At 39.8% G+C, this 16,578-nt stretch overlaps 1 protein-coding gene across 1 annotated transcript in view; it reads right to left on the bottom strand.

Moving 5' to 3' along the window:
* Positions 1 to 16,572, bottom strand: part of SPAG6 (sperm associated antigen 6) — a 36,861-nt gene extending 20,289 nt beyond the window's left edge. Inside the window, exons 1-3 of the mRNA XM_005418611.2 lie at positions 16,538 to 16,572; positions 5,734 to 5,900; positions 2,097 to 2,280 (exon numbers count right to left, since the gene is read on the bottom strand). Coding sequence (XP_005418668.1) covers positions 2,097 to 2,280; positions 5,734 to 5,799 — 250 coding nt within the window. The 5' untranslated portion in view covers positions 5,800 to 5,900; positions 16,538 to 16,572. The remainder of the gene's footprint in view (positions 1 to 2,096; positions 2,281 to 5,733; positions 5,901 to 16,537) is intronic.
* Between the last annotated feature and the right edge of the window lie 6 nt (positions 16,573 to 16,578).

Raw genomic sequence — 16,578 nt, 5'->3', positions numbered from 1 at the left:
CTAAAACAGATCTGGACTTTAATCCCAGAGACATGCCCTAATTATTGAACTTTTCTTACTGGGGCAAACAAATCTCCCTACCCCCCAATCTTTTCAGGAGAGAGAAAAAGTCTTGTCTCAGTATTGTCCCAGTTCAAAACTGTAACAATTTTTGAAACTGAAAAACCTTCTGTGCATGGAGGGAGCCATTTCACACCCAGGTCTATTTTTAAAGTTAAAACTGCAATTATGTGTCCACAGACAATGATAGAAAATCATAACCACCAGATTTTGTCAACAGGAGCATGTCAGTCTAATCCAGAGCTTCTTGAACAGTAAACACCAGCTATTGATAAGAGAAAGTCTCTATCCCATTTCTCTATCTCTGGATCCCATTTCCAGCAATATCATGTTGCAAAGGCATGCTTGTAGCAGCGTAACATACGATGCACAGAGTGATCTTTTCTCAGTATAACTCCTCTACTTTCCATAATCATTTTAGAGACATCCTGTGACTCTTATAGAGGCAGTCAAATCCTCTAAATTGGCTGTAGCTGGGCAATTTTTTCAGGGGTGTTTTGGTGGGCTTTTGTTGGCATTCAGGGTTCTTTTACTGATTATATCTCATGATCTGTCTATGTCCTGATGCTTGCAGCTTGGTAGCACAGTTTCAAAACAATTTCAACCTAATTTCTGAGGATGCTGTTCTTATTGTCACTGTAAATTGACATAAGGTATGCACCCATTCACCATCAGCAAATAAATTATTCATAACCATGGAATAAAATTTTGTACAAGGAATTTTTTTGTCTTCAACACCCCCACATCACCTACATCTTTGCAGACAATGCTGTCACAGAGTGAACTGGATCACCCTAAAGCTCCATCAGCATTCATGCAGTGAATAGCATGAAGGGCAATTGAAGTGAGTCAATATTGATTTAGTGACATAACAAAACTGCAGAAATGTTTGTGTTAAGAGTAATGCAGACACACACATTCTACACACATTTATACAAATGAACGCTTTTGATATTTAAATAAATATCTTTCAGATGGAAGGAACAATTATTTTCCATCAAGGGTGGAATTCAATCCTGATGACCAAATGATAAAAGATCATTACCAGAGAGGTGTCCCAAGAATTAATTTGTTCCCCAGAAAATGTTAGAAAGGTGCTAACGACTTTGGAGACTGTCCCAGTAAGCTAACCCACTATGTGGGAAGGGGGAATCCCCTATGCCTTCTGCAGTCCAACATTCTGTATTGATTAAAAAACAAAGACAAACACTTTCAAAATCACTCTATGTACGTTTTAGAGCCAAAACCAAATATAAAACTATGAGTTAATGTTATGATCCTATAATTAGTTTAACTTTGAACAATACGAACACTAACTGTTTCTCCCACCCCTTCCAGCTAGCAGTTTCCTCCCTCAGTTCTTTCATTCACAGTCTAAACTTTTACTTGAACTATATAAATAGCTGGTAGAAGAACTATCAACCACGTGGATCAGTGTTTAAATAGGAACATGACACCACCAGTGAGTTATACAACTGCCTGTGAGACAGCAGTGAACTGCTCAATACTGGATCCCTAGGATCTGTTTCTGACTCCCAGAGAGCAGTGTGGTCCACTGGCTAATGATAACATAGTGCAATAAATTTGGCCTATTTATCCTGCAAACACCACTGTAATGAATGAATGAAACTTGCTTCTCCCTCGGCTTCTCCATTCAACTATGTATATCAAAGAAGAACTAATGTCAAGCAAAAGAAACATGGTTCTGCAGTAACATCTACACAAAATATTAAAATTCAGAAATCTGTTCATGAAGAGGAATAAAGCAGAGTGTCCTTTTTTGACCAAGGGCCCAAAACATTTTCTCTTAAAGCACCTCTCATAACTGGGCACTGCTGATATCAGGTATGCCAGTTTCCCACAAAAAGGTATAGCATTGTTGGAATGGCACAGTTACACCAGGGTTTCATCCCAAATTTAAAATTTTCTAACTGTAGAGAAGAAAAACCATATTTTTATACTTACCAAAATAACACAATTTATTATTGTTATCATATGACATTAAGGTAAAAGATAACACACGTGAAACTTGTTACCTGGATTGTGTCGGGCAATGTATCCAAGACCCCAAGATGCACCTTCTTTGACTCCAGGGTCAAAATCTTCCAAGCAAATCACCAGCATTTCCAGTGCTCCAGACTGAACTACTGCCTGAGCTAGTTGTGGAGAATGTTTAGCAACTGCTCTTAACACAAATGCAGCTGCTTTCTTGTAGTAACGCTAGACAAATCAGAAACAAACAAACTTTCACTAGCATTAAGAAGTTTGAAGCATAATATAGTACAGACATGCCTAAATTAGACTTTTTTAGTAGCAGCAATATCTCATATAGACCCAAATCAGGACCACTGGACATCACACAAACAACAAACCTACAGTTCTCTGGGACAGCTCATGATATAAAATCTGCAGCAAGTGCATAAACAAACAGAAAAAAAATGAGAGAGCTAAGCGGATATGGGGAAAAGAGAGTAGTCCAGGTAAGTCTGTTTGTTTAAGTGAGTACTGAAAAACAAGAGCTACAAAAACAATAACTCTTAACATATTGAACCAGATTATACAGGTTATGCAGAGCAAGCTCCTAAAATAATTCTACACATCTGCAACACTTGCATGGTTTTCCACTTTCTAAAACAGATATCCTCACAACATCTCTATGAGAAAACACTAGTTACATTTGCAAACAGGAACTGAGACAGAGCGAATTAGATCTAATAAAAGAGTTCAGGATCTGAATCCTGAAATGCCTAAATACTGCCTAAACCCCACAATTAGGATACTGAAAACCCATCCCACCAACACCCAATACAGAATAATCACCAATTTTGACTGCAATTTTACTCCTGCCTCTGTCCAATAAAAGCTCCCTTTGAACAGGAGTAAGCACCTGGCCCTTTTGTCATAAGAGCACACAAAGTCTAAGCTCTTGTCTCAATTCTGCCCATCTCCCTCAGTGCTGGACCAAATAATGGTTTCAGTATGTATACGTAATGCATGACACTGCACACAGCATGGGGTTCCCATGTAAACTGCAGCAGCGATTTCTTCTAAAAGCACAGTTAAGTCTTCCCTCAAAAAGTCACATTTCAGTCTCCTGCAGTTTTATACCCACCATTAGGATATGGAAGCTGAAGTTTCCTCTACTGTGTTATATTTTCAAAATCCAGAGCCCAGTTAAAGTACTCTGGCCAGAGAAAACCATGTTGTCAGAAAGGCAGGTAGTTCCCCTCCCTTGTGAAGGGCAAGATTCATGGGGACCCAAGTAACCTGCTGCTATGTCTGAGTGCCTGGAGTATGCCCTCCAGCCTGGGCACTGACAGATGATCCCTATGGACAAGCTCTAGAGGGCTCTCTCTCCGTGTGCCAGCTGCCTTTGATCTCATCCCAAGGTGCTTGACTCTCCCCTGCTCTGCACAGGCAGTCTGGGCACTTTGCAGTGCTAGTCCTCTGTCAAGGCACCCAAAATTTAAACAATGCAAAGCCCACATCCCTTCTGGATCAAGTCCAGAAAAACAAAGAACCACGTGAGTGCTTTTGTGCATCCTGTGAGGTACCCAGACACCTTCAAAAGCCTGATCTAAAGCACTAAGATATGGCAACAGAACAGTATCTGCAATGGCCCCCCAGGAAATAAAACACACCCAGGCCCACTCCCTGGCCTTAGAAGAAGGTGACACAGCATAACACATCTGTGCACCTAAACTCCTCTTTCCTCAAAGCACAATGGCCTCATCTATGCTACTGGAAACTGTTCCTGCCTTGTGCTATCCTTTACACCATGCCAAATCACTGTTGAGTAGTTTGATGGCTGGCATTGGCTAAAACCACATCAGAGAGCATGATTAACAAGCTACTGATTTACAAGCACAGTCATCTTTCAGTGCTCCAACACATGCCCTTACCTTCCTTAGTTTACCAGTACTGATATCGTTCCTTGATGCCAAAAATCCAATTTTCTAAGTTAAGATCTACAAGCAGGTACATTAAACATCATTTACAAGCAAAGTATTAAACCTCATTTAGAGGGAACAGAAGTTAAGGGAAACAGTACAGACAAATGGTCCAATCCCCAGATAATGTAAGTTACTGTAAGCTTTGCTGAACTCAATGGAGCCATATTTGTTTACATAAGTCTGTACAAATATGGGTATGTTGTTTCTGTTAAGTAATTATGCTCCTGGCAAAGAAAAACACTTCTTTGTTTTCATTATTCAAAACACATTCTTTAGAAACAAACCGTATTCACAGGCATAGCCAGAATATGCTGTAAAACTGAATTTTGCTCAGTTTAATTGACAAAACATTGATCTGGGATGTTACGCTGTGACTGTTCCCCATAAATCTGTAGAAACAGTATTCATTGTGTGCTCAAAAATCTCATCCTTAAATACAGATGTTGATACACTAAAAGTGAGTGGAATGGAAAAGGTTTCTTTGCCTGTGGGAAGTGACAAACTGCCTGCTTGCTAAACTCTGCATGAACTGGATGAGTTTCCTCCTCTTGCCCTCAGTCACCAAGGCATAGCAGGCTTTCCATGACCTCACACAAGTCTTGCTGTTGCTTCCCCTAATTACTCTATCTCGGGGTACTTGAGCTAATTTATTTAGGGTTTCAAGTTGTAGCAGGGAGTAGTTTCCAAACCAACAGTGGGTAGGGTTTTGTTCCACATATTCCCTTAAAAACAGAAATAAAATAACCAAAATGTTTATAACCTTGTCTAATTAAAATCTTTACTTTCTTTTCATACTATACCAGTATCTTGCCATCAAAGTTTTTCTTTAGTGTTTCTTTTTCAATTTTAATTGTATAGGCAATGATTCCATATGCACAAAAAGTATGCAATGAGTACATTTACATCTTTGTTTTCCTCAAAAGATTGAAAATGAAAATATATGGTTTTCCAAATTATATTTCCATTGAAAACCTACTTTTCATAAATCAAAGCTGAAACGTAAGTGTGGTTGTGATATAAGCGCATTTAACCCTTCAGCTGTCAGTTTCCAGCTGCTAGGAACCTTACTTGAAAGTATTTCTGTTAATCTAGGTTAGCATCATTCAAAAAATCAAAGGCGAAAGAGGCACAGAGCTTGAAGAAAAATGTGAGGAAGAGAGTGGAAGAGACCAACGGATTTATTTGCATTGCAATTGTGACTGTACTTTGGTTTTGACAAATATGAAGATGAAAACCTTTCTGTATATTTTCCTGTGTCAGAGGTTTGTTGTTTCTCACACTACAGATTTCCAAAGGCCTGTGTTTGGAGATACAAAGTATTTCACTACAGAAGTTCAGAGGTTTTAGATGTATTTTACACGTGTCTGATATTAGGGACAAAACCTAGTCAATTATCACCACAGCTTCCCAACTGTCTCCTTTTTTAAGAGGGACCTTTTACAAAGCATCACTCAACATTTTACAAATGTTACAGTGCAATGAATGTATTTCCTATAGTGCATTAAACAGTAATACAATATTTTAAAGCCAAGCTTATTTGAAGTCAGACCTTGGCATACAGTACACAGAGATCTCTCAGGGGTTCAAACATGCATGCTGCTCTGACTTCAATCCATTTAATGTCCTATTAGAATAACACCAGATGCTGATACAGAAAGATATCCCTTTCCCCGTATAATAATTTTTTAAAATATTACTTAAGAGAACAATCATGCCTTACATTCTCCTCAGGCAGTGAACATATGACCTGTGGAAGAATTCCTGCCTTCACAACTGCCTCTGCCATCTCCACATCATAATCTGCAAGTCTCCCAAGAGCCAAGGCAGTGGTCTGTCGAATACTTGGGACAACATCCAGCAAAAGAGGTCTCAGCAAACACACCACACCTGAGTTGCAGAAGGAAGACAAAAGCCAATTTGGTAAGCAGAAGTTTTTCTAAACTTTGGCCTTTACACATAAAAACCTACGAAATTACTCTTCCAGGTAATAAGAGCATGTAGGAAATGCAGGCGTTCTGCTGAAATGAAGTTGGCACTTGGATAGCACTGCTGACGTATAGCAATATTTCTGTCCGCTTTTCATAGGTACAAAACAATTCTGAAATCAAAAAAAGGCACATGTAGAAATAAGTTTTATTCAAATATCTATAAAATACATCTTAAAGTTTAGACAAGAAACGAAGTTATATTCAAACATACGTAAAATGCATCTGTTACCGTGTGCACGGGAAACTCCATCTGGAGATCCTGGTGAGAAGACACTGGCACGTCCCTCATTCATCGTGCCTGTAGAACCTCTACACTGAATTACACCAAATTACATTTCATCTGCTGTAAGCAATGACTGACTTGAAGACCAATATCCATAATACATTACACTCCAGATAGAAGAGATGTAGATTTTCTTATCATGTTATTATTTACGATGTGTTTTCACTGATGAGTTCACAGTATATCAGCTAAGCATAAAAAATGTGAAAGTACCAGCAAGGGAAACTATAAAAAGTTACAGACTGAATGACTGGATAACAAACTGGAAAGTGAAATGGAGCTCATGCAGGGAACCCAACTCCAACCTCACAGATGCAGTGATGGACCCCAAACAGATTACTACCAACCAGGAGAAAAATCTCAATGTTAGAACAGACAGTTCCATAGAGATCCCAGCTCTTGCTCAGTAGTAGAAGAGAAACTTTACCTGCAGAAGTATACAGAGTGCTCAGGATTATTGGGAAAGGAGTAGAGGCTAAAACAGAGGTCATCACTATCCTACATTTAATACCCTCCACTAAAACAGAACTGAAAAAAGTTCTGTGAAAGGGAACAACGATGATGAAAGATGACCAATCTGTATGTGGAAGCTCTTCATGTTAAACTAAGACTCTTCAGTAGGAATAGAAATGAGATCCCAATGGTTATATAAAGAATGTGACTTGTAAGGTCTGGGAAGAGAACATTACTTGTATTGTGATCCCTAGAATGTGCTGTCCCTGCAGCAGCCAGCTCCATGAATTAACATTTTGGGGCTTTAGACCTTTACCAGAAAGCAGAGCTCTCTGAAAACTGAGATGTTACAACAGAACAACAAACACTCAGAGCTACAGGTCTCCTCATATCAGCTCTCCCAGCCTTTCCCACTAGATTTTTTACAAATATAAAGATCTCGTTGAGCAACACTGAAAGAAAGCAAGGCTTGCCTTCTCAAGGGCTCCTACGGTTATTAGCACTGAACAGAGGCCTTTTGGTGTGACAGTGCCACACTGGGGGATCACTGCCTAAATGGCAAGCAACAAACACCAGGTGTTCAAAAGGCACTCCATGACAAGGAAAAGCTGAGGACCTGAGAGCAAGGAATAGTCCAAAGGCATGCAGGCGATAACAAGTTACACCTGTAGCATTCGTCTTTCCCTAAACAGAAAAAAAAGTAAGTAGAGAAGCAGTAAAATTCTCACTTTTATTTCACACCAAAACCAAATTAACCCCAGCAAGAAGAAAATAGCCAAATCATCTATACATGGCTCTGAAGGGGCTGGATGAAGAACACAAAAACTAACCATGGAGGCCATGCCATCCACTAAAAATAATTTAGGAAGGTCAATACTCTTGACAAAAGCTGCACCATCATGAGAGGTACAGCCTCCCAGCATGTTCACAAGACAAAATAAGACAGGTTTCAGGGGGGACACATAACAAAAGCAAGTAAACTGAACCTATGGAAACAGGTCTGTAATGTAGCTGGGGTCTGCTCACCCTTCTGTTAAAGCCACTGGGAACTGAAAGAGGTCTCCTGTACCAAATGACTGAAGATATCTCCTCACATTGTAAGATCAATGTGAATTCATTTAGCACTTTGCAGAAATCACTACTTCAGAATGTGGTCGTCACTGACATCTTCTCATGAACTCTACATGGCAGGTACAGTGTCATTAGCAAGTTGTGCTTCATATCAAAAACCACTAAATACTTTATATGACAAATTAGAAGTAAAAACAAACATATGAGTTGGGGCCAATGCCATGTATCATCTGTTATCTTCTAGCCAGTCATCTACACCCTCTGTGGGAGGGTATTTTTTGTCCTTCCCTCTAACATCAGTTGCATGGTCAAACAGCTGCTGAAATTCCTAAGGGGACCTCACACTATTCTTATGATCTACATTGAAGATATTTCAGTGAACCAGGAACATTTACAAGTAATTCATTTGCATTTGCTGTACAGATACTACATTTGAGCTCTTGACTTGAGATAATAGGAAAACAAGATTATTTAATAAATAGGAAAAAAAGAAAGGGGAAAAATTATTTTACTAATATAAAAGAGCCTATCAGAAGTGGCTGGGGGAGAGGGAAAGGAACACTTCAGCCTGTAGTGTCATGATGGCTGGGACAATAAACCAGAATGTGCCAGACAATTCAATTCTGATGATCTCAAATCCAGTGAAATTTAAAGAGACTAGAATCACTTAACCCAGGAGCTAGGTCCAGGCCATGTGACACATTTCTGACCTTTATGACATACCTAGGCACAGCAAAATGTAAAACCACATTTTACAAGGTTTACAAGCATACATCATTTAAGTTGTTCCAAATGTAAGATTTATATATTTTGTACTTTCAAGATTAGCTGATACAGCTTTCATTTTTGGAACAGCCTAAAAAGCCTTCAATCTGAAAATGCTTCCAAGCAGCGTGCCTCCCCATGACCAATGCCTTTTATTTCATGACAGTATAAACCATGCAAAGTTTGGTGATGATATTTAAGCATCAGCACAAAATGTTCTACTGCAAATTACTTTAGCTGGTACAACTTATAATAAGGAAAGAGATGAAAAATGAAATGGGAGTTACTATTTGAAGAAAGGATACAAAATGTTACAACACAGATTAAAAAAAAAAAAACAAGTTTAGAAATAATAGCAACTGTGCTGGTCCTCAAGGAGACTGTATTTTCCTAAAGTCATATTTGAATGTAAGAAGAGACAGTGGGCAAATAATTACAATGGAACAAGTTTTGGAGAAACAAGACAAAGAAAAAACAATTCCTGGTGCTGTACAAGCCTGCAGTCACACCAAATTAACTGAGAATTGAGAGAGGTATATATAGGCCTAGACCATGCCTGTGCATTGAACATAATTAAAAGCTTTTACCTCTACTTTCCACCTTCTCTTAACACCACTTTCTCTCTCTGGGTCAAGATGCTTTCTGTCACCTCCAATGACTCTGCAAAACCCACTGCTTGAGCAGCTTTCACCATTGTCATCATTTTTGTATCTTCATGCCTAGTATTTGTTTCTTTACAGCACTTCAAAAAATAATTCATTCTGAGTGTGAAAGCAGCTAGATAGAGATCCTACAGTAGAAAACATAGAGATCCACTAAAACACCTATAGGAAGCCAAGATATCCAACCTTTCCTTCTATGGATTTGAACCCAGTGCTGTAGAGGACAGAAGTGCCTGGCACAGGATGAGGCTTTCCTGCACTGGGCCCAACCCAGCCCTTTGTTCCACAGACAGCTGGATTTGGTGACCTCCTCTATTTGATCTCTTCCTTTCATCTATCTTGTTTACAGCAAAGTCTACTCCTCCAAAGAAGTCCAAGCCAGGATTCCTATCAGCATTTTTAATTAAATTCAAATGTATTTAACATTACTTAGAGCAGGAAAATAGGCAAGAACCTTCCAACTACTTCCTTTTATCTTGACCATTCACTCAAGTGAACAGGGCCATACAGATCATAGAGTAGCAGTGTCTTATTGCTGAAAACTTTAGAACTCTTTGGTCTTCTTCTAAATAAGTCTGTTGTGACAGCAGTAGGAAATGCATTAACTCTAATTCAAAAGCAACCACACAGAAAGTAAACTACAAAATAAGGCATTTAGACTATTGGACTAGATTTATTTTGGAAGAGTTCCCACTAGCACTCAGAAACTGAGTAACAGAGAATTACTGCCAAATATTCTCTCTTGCATCACAGAACCTTGACTGACATTAGGCAAGGAACGATTCCCCTTTCTATCCTCAGTTTCCCACTCAAATTTGTTTCAAAGAATGACACACTTTAGAAGCTGACTCACTCTTAACACACACTTCTCAAGTGGAGCTGTTACACACAGGCCTGATGCACTTTCTTTTAGCAAGCAAGTGCTGGCTTCTGCCTATCTGGAAAACAAACAAAAAAAAATCACTCAGGGTAGCAGCAGATTCCAGTTTTTTTCATTCCAATTTTCTGCAGGAAACATACAGTCACTATTCTGGAGATAGCAATCTTTGCTTGGCCATTTTGATTGTTTGGGGAAACAACCTGGAATTCATGCAAAATAGTTCTACCCTCCTCACATCCCCATCAAATCCCTGTCAAACTTGACTAGTCACAAAACAGAATCATTACACTGGAAATTCTTTCAATTTCTGCATCTGAAGATGACTACTCCTATCTTATCCTCCTTCCTTAAAGGAAAAATAATTTCTGTTTTAAAATATGGGGAAAAAAAGTCATTCTACACTACACTTGTCTCTGGACACACTCTTGTCTTGCAGATGCTGTCCTTCTAATTTATGCTTTGGAACAAGATAACATCTTCTTATTTTTGTGTGCTACCTGTTACATTTAGAGCATCCACAGAGCTAACATTAGCATTCCAACATTCATCATATCAGCTTGATTTTTCAGAGATCTTTATGTCAAATTCAGCTGACTTAACAAGGAAATAAAATGGAAATTTATTTCTGCCTCACCCCAACACCCTATCTTCAACAACCTTTTTCTAGGAGCTGCATAGCAGTGAGTTTTAAATCCTCTGCTTAAAACAAATTTCCCAGAAGAGCAGTGAGAGAGAATTTTCACACTCACTCATCTTGACACAGCCTCTTGCAGAGATACCAGAGTATGGAGGCCTCAAGTACATCCTGCTCAAGTGTGACTTGTCACAAGGAAGGACTCCTCAGTGCCACAGCTCCATGCACAGCACAGCTACCATCCTCCAGAGATCAAAGGGAACATCAATACACTCTGGTAACAAGACTGGCTGATCAAGTAATTCATACAGCAGCTACCAGATGGTGTGGGACACAATGCAGATTCAGTTTGACAGTATCACTGAAGATTCCTGAAGGACTGAGGAACAGTAAATTTCTCTTCCTTAGATGCCAGACCCAGTTTCTGCATTAATGAAGCAGAACGAATCCTGTTACAAGAGGACAAATTTCTGAAAATACCACTTATAGGGCTGTTAGTGGCCACCATGCAATTGTGCACAGACACACCAAAGCCAAGGTGGTCACAAGGAGCTGCCTCTTTTTAATGTCCACTTGTTAAGATGAGACTGAAGTTTCTAAAAAATTCTGGTTTTGACATTTTACTTGCAAATCTCCAGACAGGCCAGGAGACTGAGAAGAGGAGGAACAATTGAGCTTTCACTTGATTGAGTTACAGAAAAAGTCAATCCTCTAGCTTTAGCTGCATTTATTTTGTCCTTCTATGTCACCTCTCTTGGACTTTCCTTAAAACAGTCTCCTTCCTTCCTTCATCAGGCACCACAATGTCATAAAGCCTTTGGAAAAGCCACTCTCCACACCTGATCTACTACAATTGCAAAGACAACCTTTTGTCTTTTATGCCACATTGCATTAATCCTCTCCCACTTCTCCTGCTGCTAAAGCTCAGTAAAGCTTTTAACTCGCAATAAATTTTTTTTTTATGAAACACAAAACCAAAAAACAACAGAACAACCAAAAACAAAACCAAAGCCAAAGCTGTCTGCATCCTTTGCAAAAGAGGGTAGATAAACTCCAGTGTTGAAACTGGCTACTTGGGGGCACTGGAGTCTGTCCATGCATATCCACTTGCAAGATCCAAGTGCTCCAAGGCTTTGTATTAAGCACAGTGCTATCAAATCATATTCTTTAATATTATATAAAATATGGAACTATATCCTAAAATCCCATCCTAGGGTCTGGTTCTGTTTACTCAGGGCCAAGTGTCCAACTGTCACACTGAAAAATGGTACATTTGAAATACACACATCAGAACAAAAAATTGAGAAAAGCAAGGGCAAAAATATTCCACGTAATTGGAGGAGGGAAATCAATTTGAACAGCTTTTCTTTAAAATAAAGGCTCCTAAAACCAATCCAGAGATTCAGAAATACAGCTTTTAAAACCTGTCACCAGTGGAAAAGGTCTGGAGCCAGGAAAGAACTAACACTGATGACATCACCCTTTACCTACAGAAACACAGACCACAAAACAGGGGAAAGTCTGCCATGCCCAGGGGCTGCTGCTGGAGCCCCAGTCTGATTCAGGTAAATCCTGCCTCCAGGCTTTAGCCTCCTGCCAGCATGGGTTGTGTGGAACACATACAGGAGAAAAAGCCCAGAGGTGAAAGCAGAGGAGAGAGCTCAGGGCTGAAGTATAAGGCTGAGAAGCAGCTTGGTACCAGGAATAATGGAAGGGAGACCTGGGCTCAGGGCTGTGGGCTGATGGAGTTGGAAGAGATTCATTGGGAGAGGATCTTCATTTACAGTGACATTCTGGAACTTTCCTGGAACCCTGCAGACTGTCCAGCAAGGCAGAGGAGCAGCCAGCAGTGCAAGTTCTCTGCCTGAGATGATAAAGATACCCCAGCAGCAATGTGAAGGGAAGCCAGGTGTGCAGGGCCCCAGCACCTGGCTGGGGCTGCTGCACACACAAATCTGGTTTTCCATGTTCCATACTCAGCTTTCCCCATGACTTCCGCAGTCATTACACTTAAGAATGTGATTGGCCCCAAGAAAGGGGTTAAAGAGCTGATCTTGGAATATCTTTAGAGTCAAAGTAGCAAGACTAAACTGTTTCTTAATCGCAATGACAGCTTTAAATAACTCACATATTAAAAGCAACAATTCTCATCACCATATGCTCCAACACAACATAAATAAAAGATAATCAAATAATCAATCAAAAACAAATACACAGAAGTAATTATTCTGATACATGTATTAATCCTGAATTGTTAATGCCTCCAAAAAAACCAAAACAAAATGCAGTTTCAAAGGGGTTGTTTATTTACAGAGTGCTGCACTTCACAAGAAAAAAAAACTAAGAATGAGACCCTCAGTGACTACCACTGTTCCACACATCCTAGAAGCACTTCAGATTTTGACCTAGCTCTTCTAAAAGACAGGCAGCTGCCTAAACCTCAGTGCAAGAACGAGAGCTCAAGTTCATCTGTCATTTTAACTGAAAACAGCCTGTTTCTTGGATTTTAAATTTCAGAAGGATGAAGAGATGTGGAGCTGAATAATGCATTCCAGTACCAAACTCCATGAGCAGTAGCTAACAAATAAATAGATTTATATTTTAAAAGTATATTTAAAGTCATTACTATCAAAGTAGCTTCTCCTATTAGTCAGCAGCCCTCAAGAAACAAGATTTGATAAAATGTTTGTCATTGTTTCACATGTAAATTTACTAAATGGAAAAGGTTTAGGAGTCTTGGAGCAGACTTTTCTCCCCAAGTATCAACTAACTAAACATTCAAATGACAAATCCTATAATTATTCATGGCAGTATTTAATCATAAGGAACAACTTTATCAAAGCAAAACAGAGAGTTGGAAAACAAACAGGAATGAGCTCCAACAAAAGAATCTCTCTGATCATTCCTTGCACTTTCTTGCCACCAGAAAGCTGTTAAGCTCCCAGGCACTAACTCCCTGGACATTCTTGACCAGGAAAGGGCCAGTGCCATGCAAATGTGTTGAAGCCCAGGGCCAGGTTCCAGTTCCCTGGTTACAACATCTTTGAGATTTCTGCCCAGTGGGAAAAGCAGTTCCAGAACCTGATGAGATACAGAAGCTTCAGAAGGCAGATGCCCTAAGAAAAGGCGGGCTTCCTGTTGGCCCTCTCTGACCTTCTTTTCAGCTTCCCAGCAGTTTTCCTTACAGGTCATACCTAGGAGTCTCCACAGCAATGGCACCTCAAGGTTTCTCAGCAGCCAAGCCAGCACAAGGAGCTGGTGCCTCTGATCCTGGCTGCTTGCTCTCCTCCAGGCTGCAGGCTCCAAATGTGCAACAATACCACTGCTTGTACCTAGTTTGATGCCACAGAAGCAAGGCTTAGACGGTAGTAAAGAATTACTTTTTCAACACTTCTATCTTTCATGATGTTAGCATGGTGTCCAGACACACCTCCACAAAGAATAAGGTCTCAAACAAGTATCTATTTTCCTTATAAGATGTTAACTATTTATCAAAAGGACTTCTAAAATGGGATCAGATGCTTTATTCCTTGAGAACTCATCTTTCATTCTTATTCCAGGAAGATAAACTGAGGCCACTAATACAAGAGTACCTGACAGTACACTTTAGGGTTTAATTTTGTTCAAATTCAAGTCACTGTAATCTTGCCTTCTGCTTTTGACAGAAGGATACTAAACCCTGACAACTTTTGAGATCCAACAAAAGAACCCTGCAAGGTGCCCCTGACTCCTATAGCTAATGTAAAATAACAGTGGGCAAAGACTTTTCTCATTTTCTTAAAACAGCAATCTCCATAAGGGATGGCTAGAATTCTTATTCACCAGAATAAGAAACAAGCTCTAAACCCTTTTAAATTCAGATTTATACAGAGATACATGTATAGACAGGCATCTTACTTAAATCATTGCTCCAGCACTCACTAGATTAAGACCATAAAAGGCACACCAGTTATCTGCTAGACAGCGATGTCCCAAAATATTTGTTTTAATCAAAGGACCAATTTTATTTGGTGGGAGGTTTTAAAGAAGAACACTTAATCACATATAATTTACAAAGATATTTTAAAACTTGTATCTAGCACATGCAGAAAAGGCCAAAATGAACAGCTCTCATTGTAATTTTATAAGTACAAATATTTTTAAAGACATAGGTGGGAAAGATGGTAAAATATTTGTGGGCCATCTAAATAAATTGTAACAGCCATATTTGCAAACATTCCCCTCTTGTAGACATCTGAAAAACTAAAACTTGTGGAAAAGCAGCTCATGACCAGAATCAGCCAAGTAGGATAATCTAGACAAATGTGCATTTCCAGATCACTACCCAGAGCCCGATCCTTGCAAATTTAACCTTCAGACCAACACCAGCTGTGTGCAGAAGAAAGTTTCAGGCCTCTGAATCAATTATTTGTTCTGCACAAGCAAGAAATCAGTTCTGAGGTCAAGTTACCAACCAGATTACATTAAAAGAGTTATTTTAAAAATAAATACAATGCAATTAAAGTTAGCTTGGCACTTTGATTGCTTTCTTAAAATAGAAACTTTCTGCATTTTTACAATGCTGAGCTGCAAGAAGCCGGCCTATACAGGATCTCTCTCTGGGAGCTGCTAAAACCAGGACTGCAAAAGGACTCAGAGGGACCTCTTCCTACAAATAAAGCATAAATTATTCCTTTAGCCACGATGTGGCTCTTAGCAAACAGAGATCACTTGTGTAAGCTACAGCAGCGTCATTAAGTCACCAAAAGATGGAAAACAAAACAAAGATTCAAGAGCCATAGCAAGGTAATACAAAAGGCCTGGTATTAACATGCCACTCTCATAATGAAAGGAAATGTGTCCTTAAGAAAAGGTGATTCCTCAAGAATTTAAATGATAGATTTTAAATAAAACAATTCTAATAAGCGGTTGTAAATATAACAACAGAAAGTTGTAAATATTTACACCATTGGTTTTCTTTTTCGTTTGCTTGTTAGATGTCATTGTATTTGAGAAAAGACTGATAGCTTTATTAGATCTAGGAAACAAGTATCAAAACAAAATTGAGACACACCAAAACATAATCAATTCATGAATACCACATGCCAAACCCACCACTGATCTATAGCACATTTTCAAACTGTCATTCAGGTAATCAATTACCAGGCACTTCTTTTTCCTCTTTTAAGCCCAGGAACTTTGGCCGAGCAGAGTGGATCTGCCAGATGCCAGCAGCACAACAGCTGGTAGAAGTGCTCCCGCAGCTCCTCTTTCTAAAAATGTTCAATTTGGTTCACAACATCCCATGACAGCAATATAACAAAATCAAATCCCTCCTAAACCGAGCCAGTCTGCCGGCAGAAAGCATCGAAGAATTTAGGAACAACTTGTAAAGCCGGCATAAAAATTTGTTTATTCCATAAATTGAATTTCCTTGGCAAATTAGTGCTGGCTTCATCGGGAATTCCAATCGCTGTACTTTACATAAAGCTACATCGGAACTGGGAAGAAGTAAATTTGAAAAAGGATTATACTGAGAAATATTCCTTGAAATAAACTGGAGGTCTCAGCCAGAGACACCCACCCCGGCACAGGCACCCACCGCAGCCGAGCAGCGCAATTTACTTTCCCACCGCAACGAGGGGGACTCGGCAAGCAGGGTGGGGGCCAAATCCTGCTGGGAAAAAATCTCCGGACACTGAGCGGCTACCGGGGGAGGAGGGAGATAAAACAAAAATCGGGGAAAGGCCGCGGCGGCCCCGCGCTGCCCCCGCCCCGGGGCGCGCAAAACCCCGCGGCTCCCGCGTACCTGCACTTCGGAGAGTGTCGATGCTCTGCGGCCGGGCGGCG

The sequence above is a fragment of the Geospiza fortis genome, unplaced genomic scaffold, assembly GCF_000277835.1.
Source record: "Geospiza fortis unplaced genomic scaffold, GeoFor_1.0 scaffold138, whole genome shotgun sequence".
Lineage (NCBI taxonomy): Eukaryota > Metazoa > Chordata > Aves > Passeriformes > Thraupidae > Geospiza > Geospiza fortis.
Note: the sequence above shows the minus strand (reverse complement) of the source record. Positions and strands in the feature narration are given on the sequence as shown.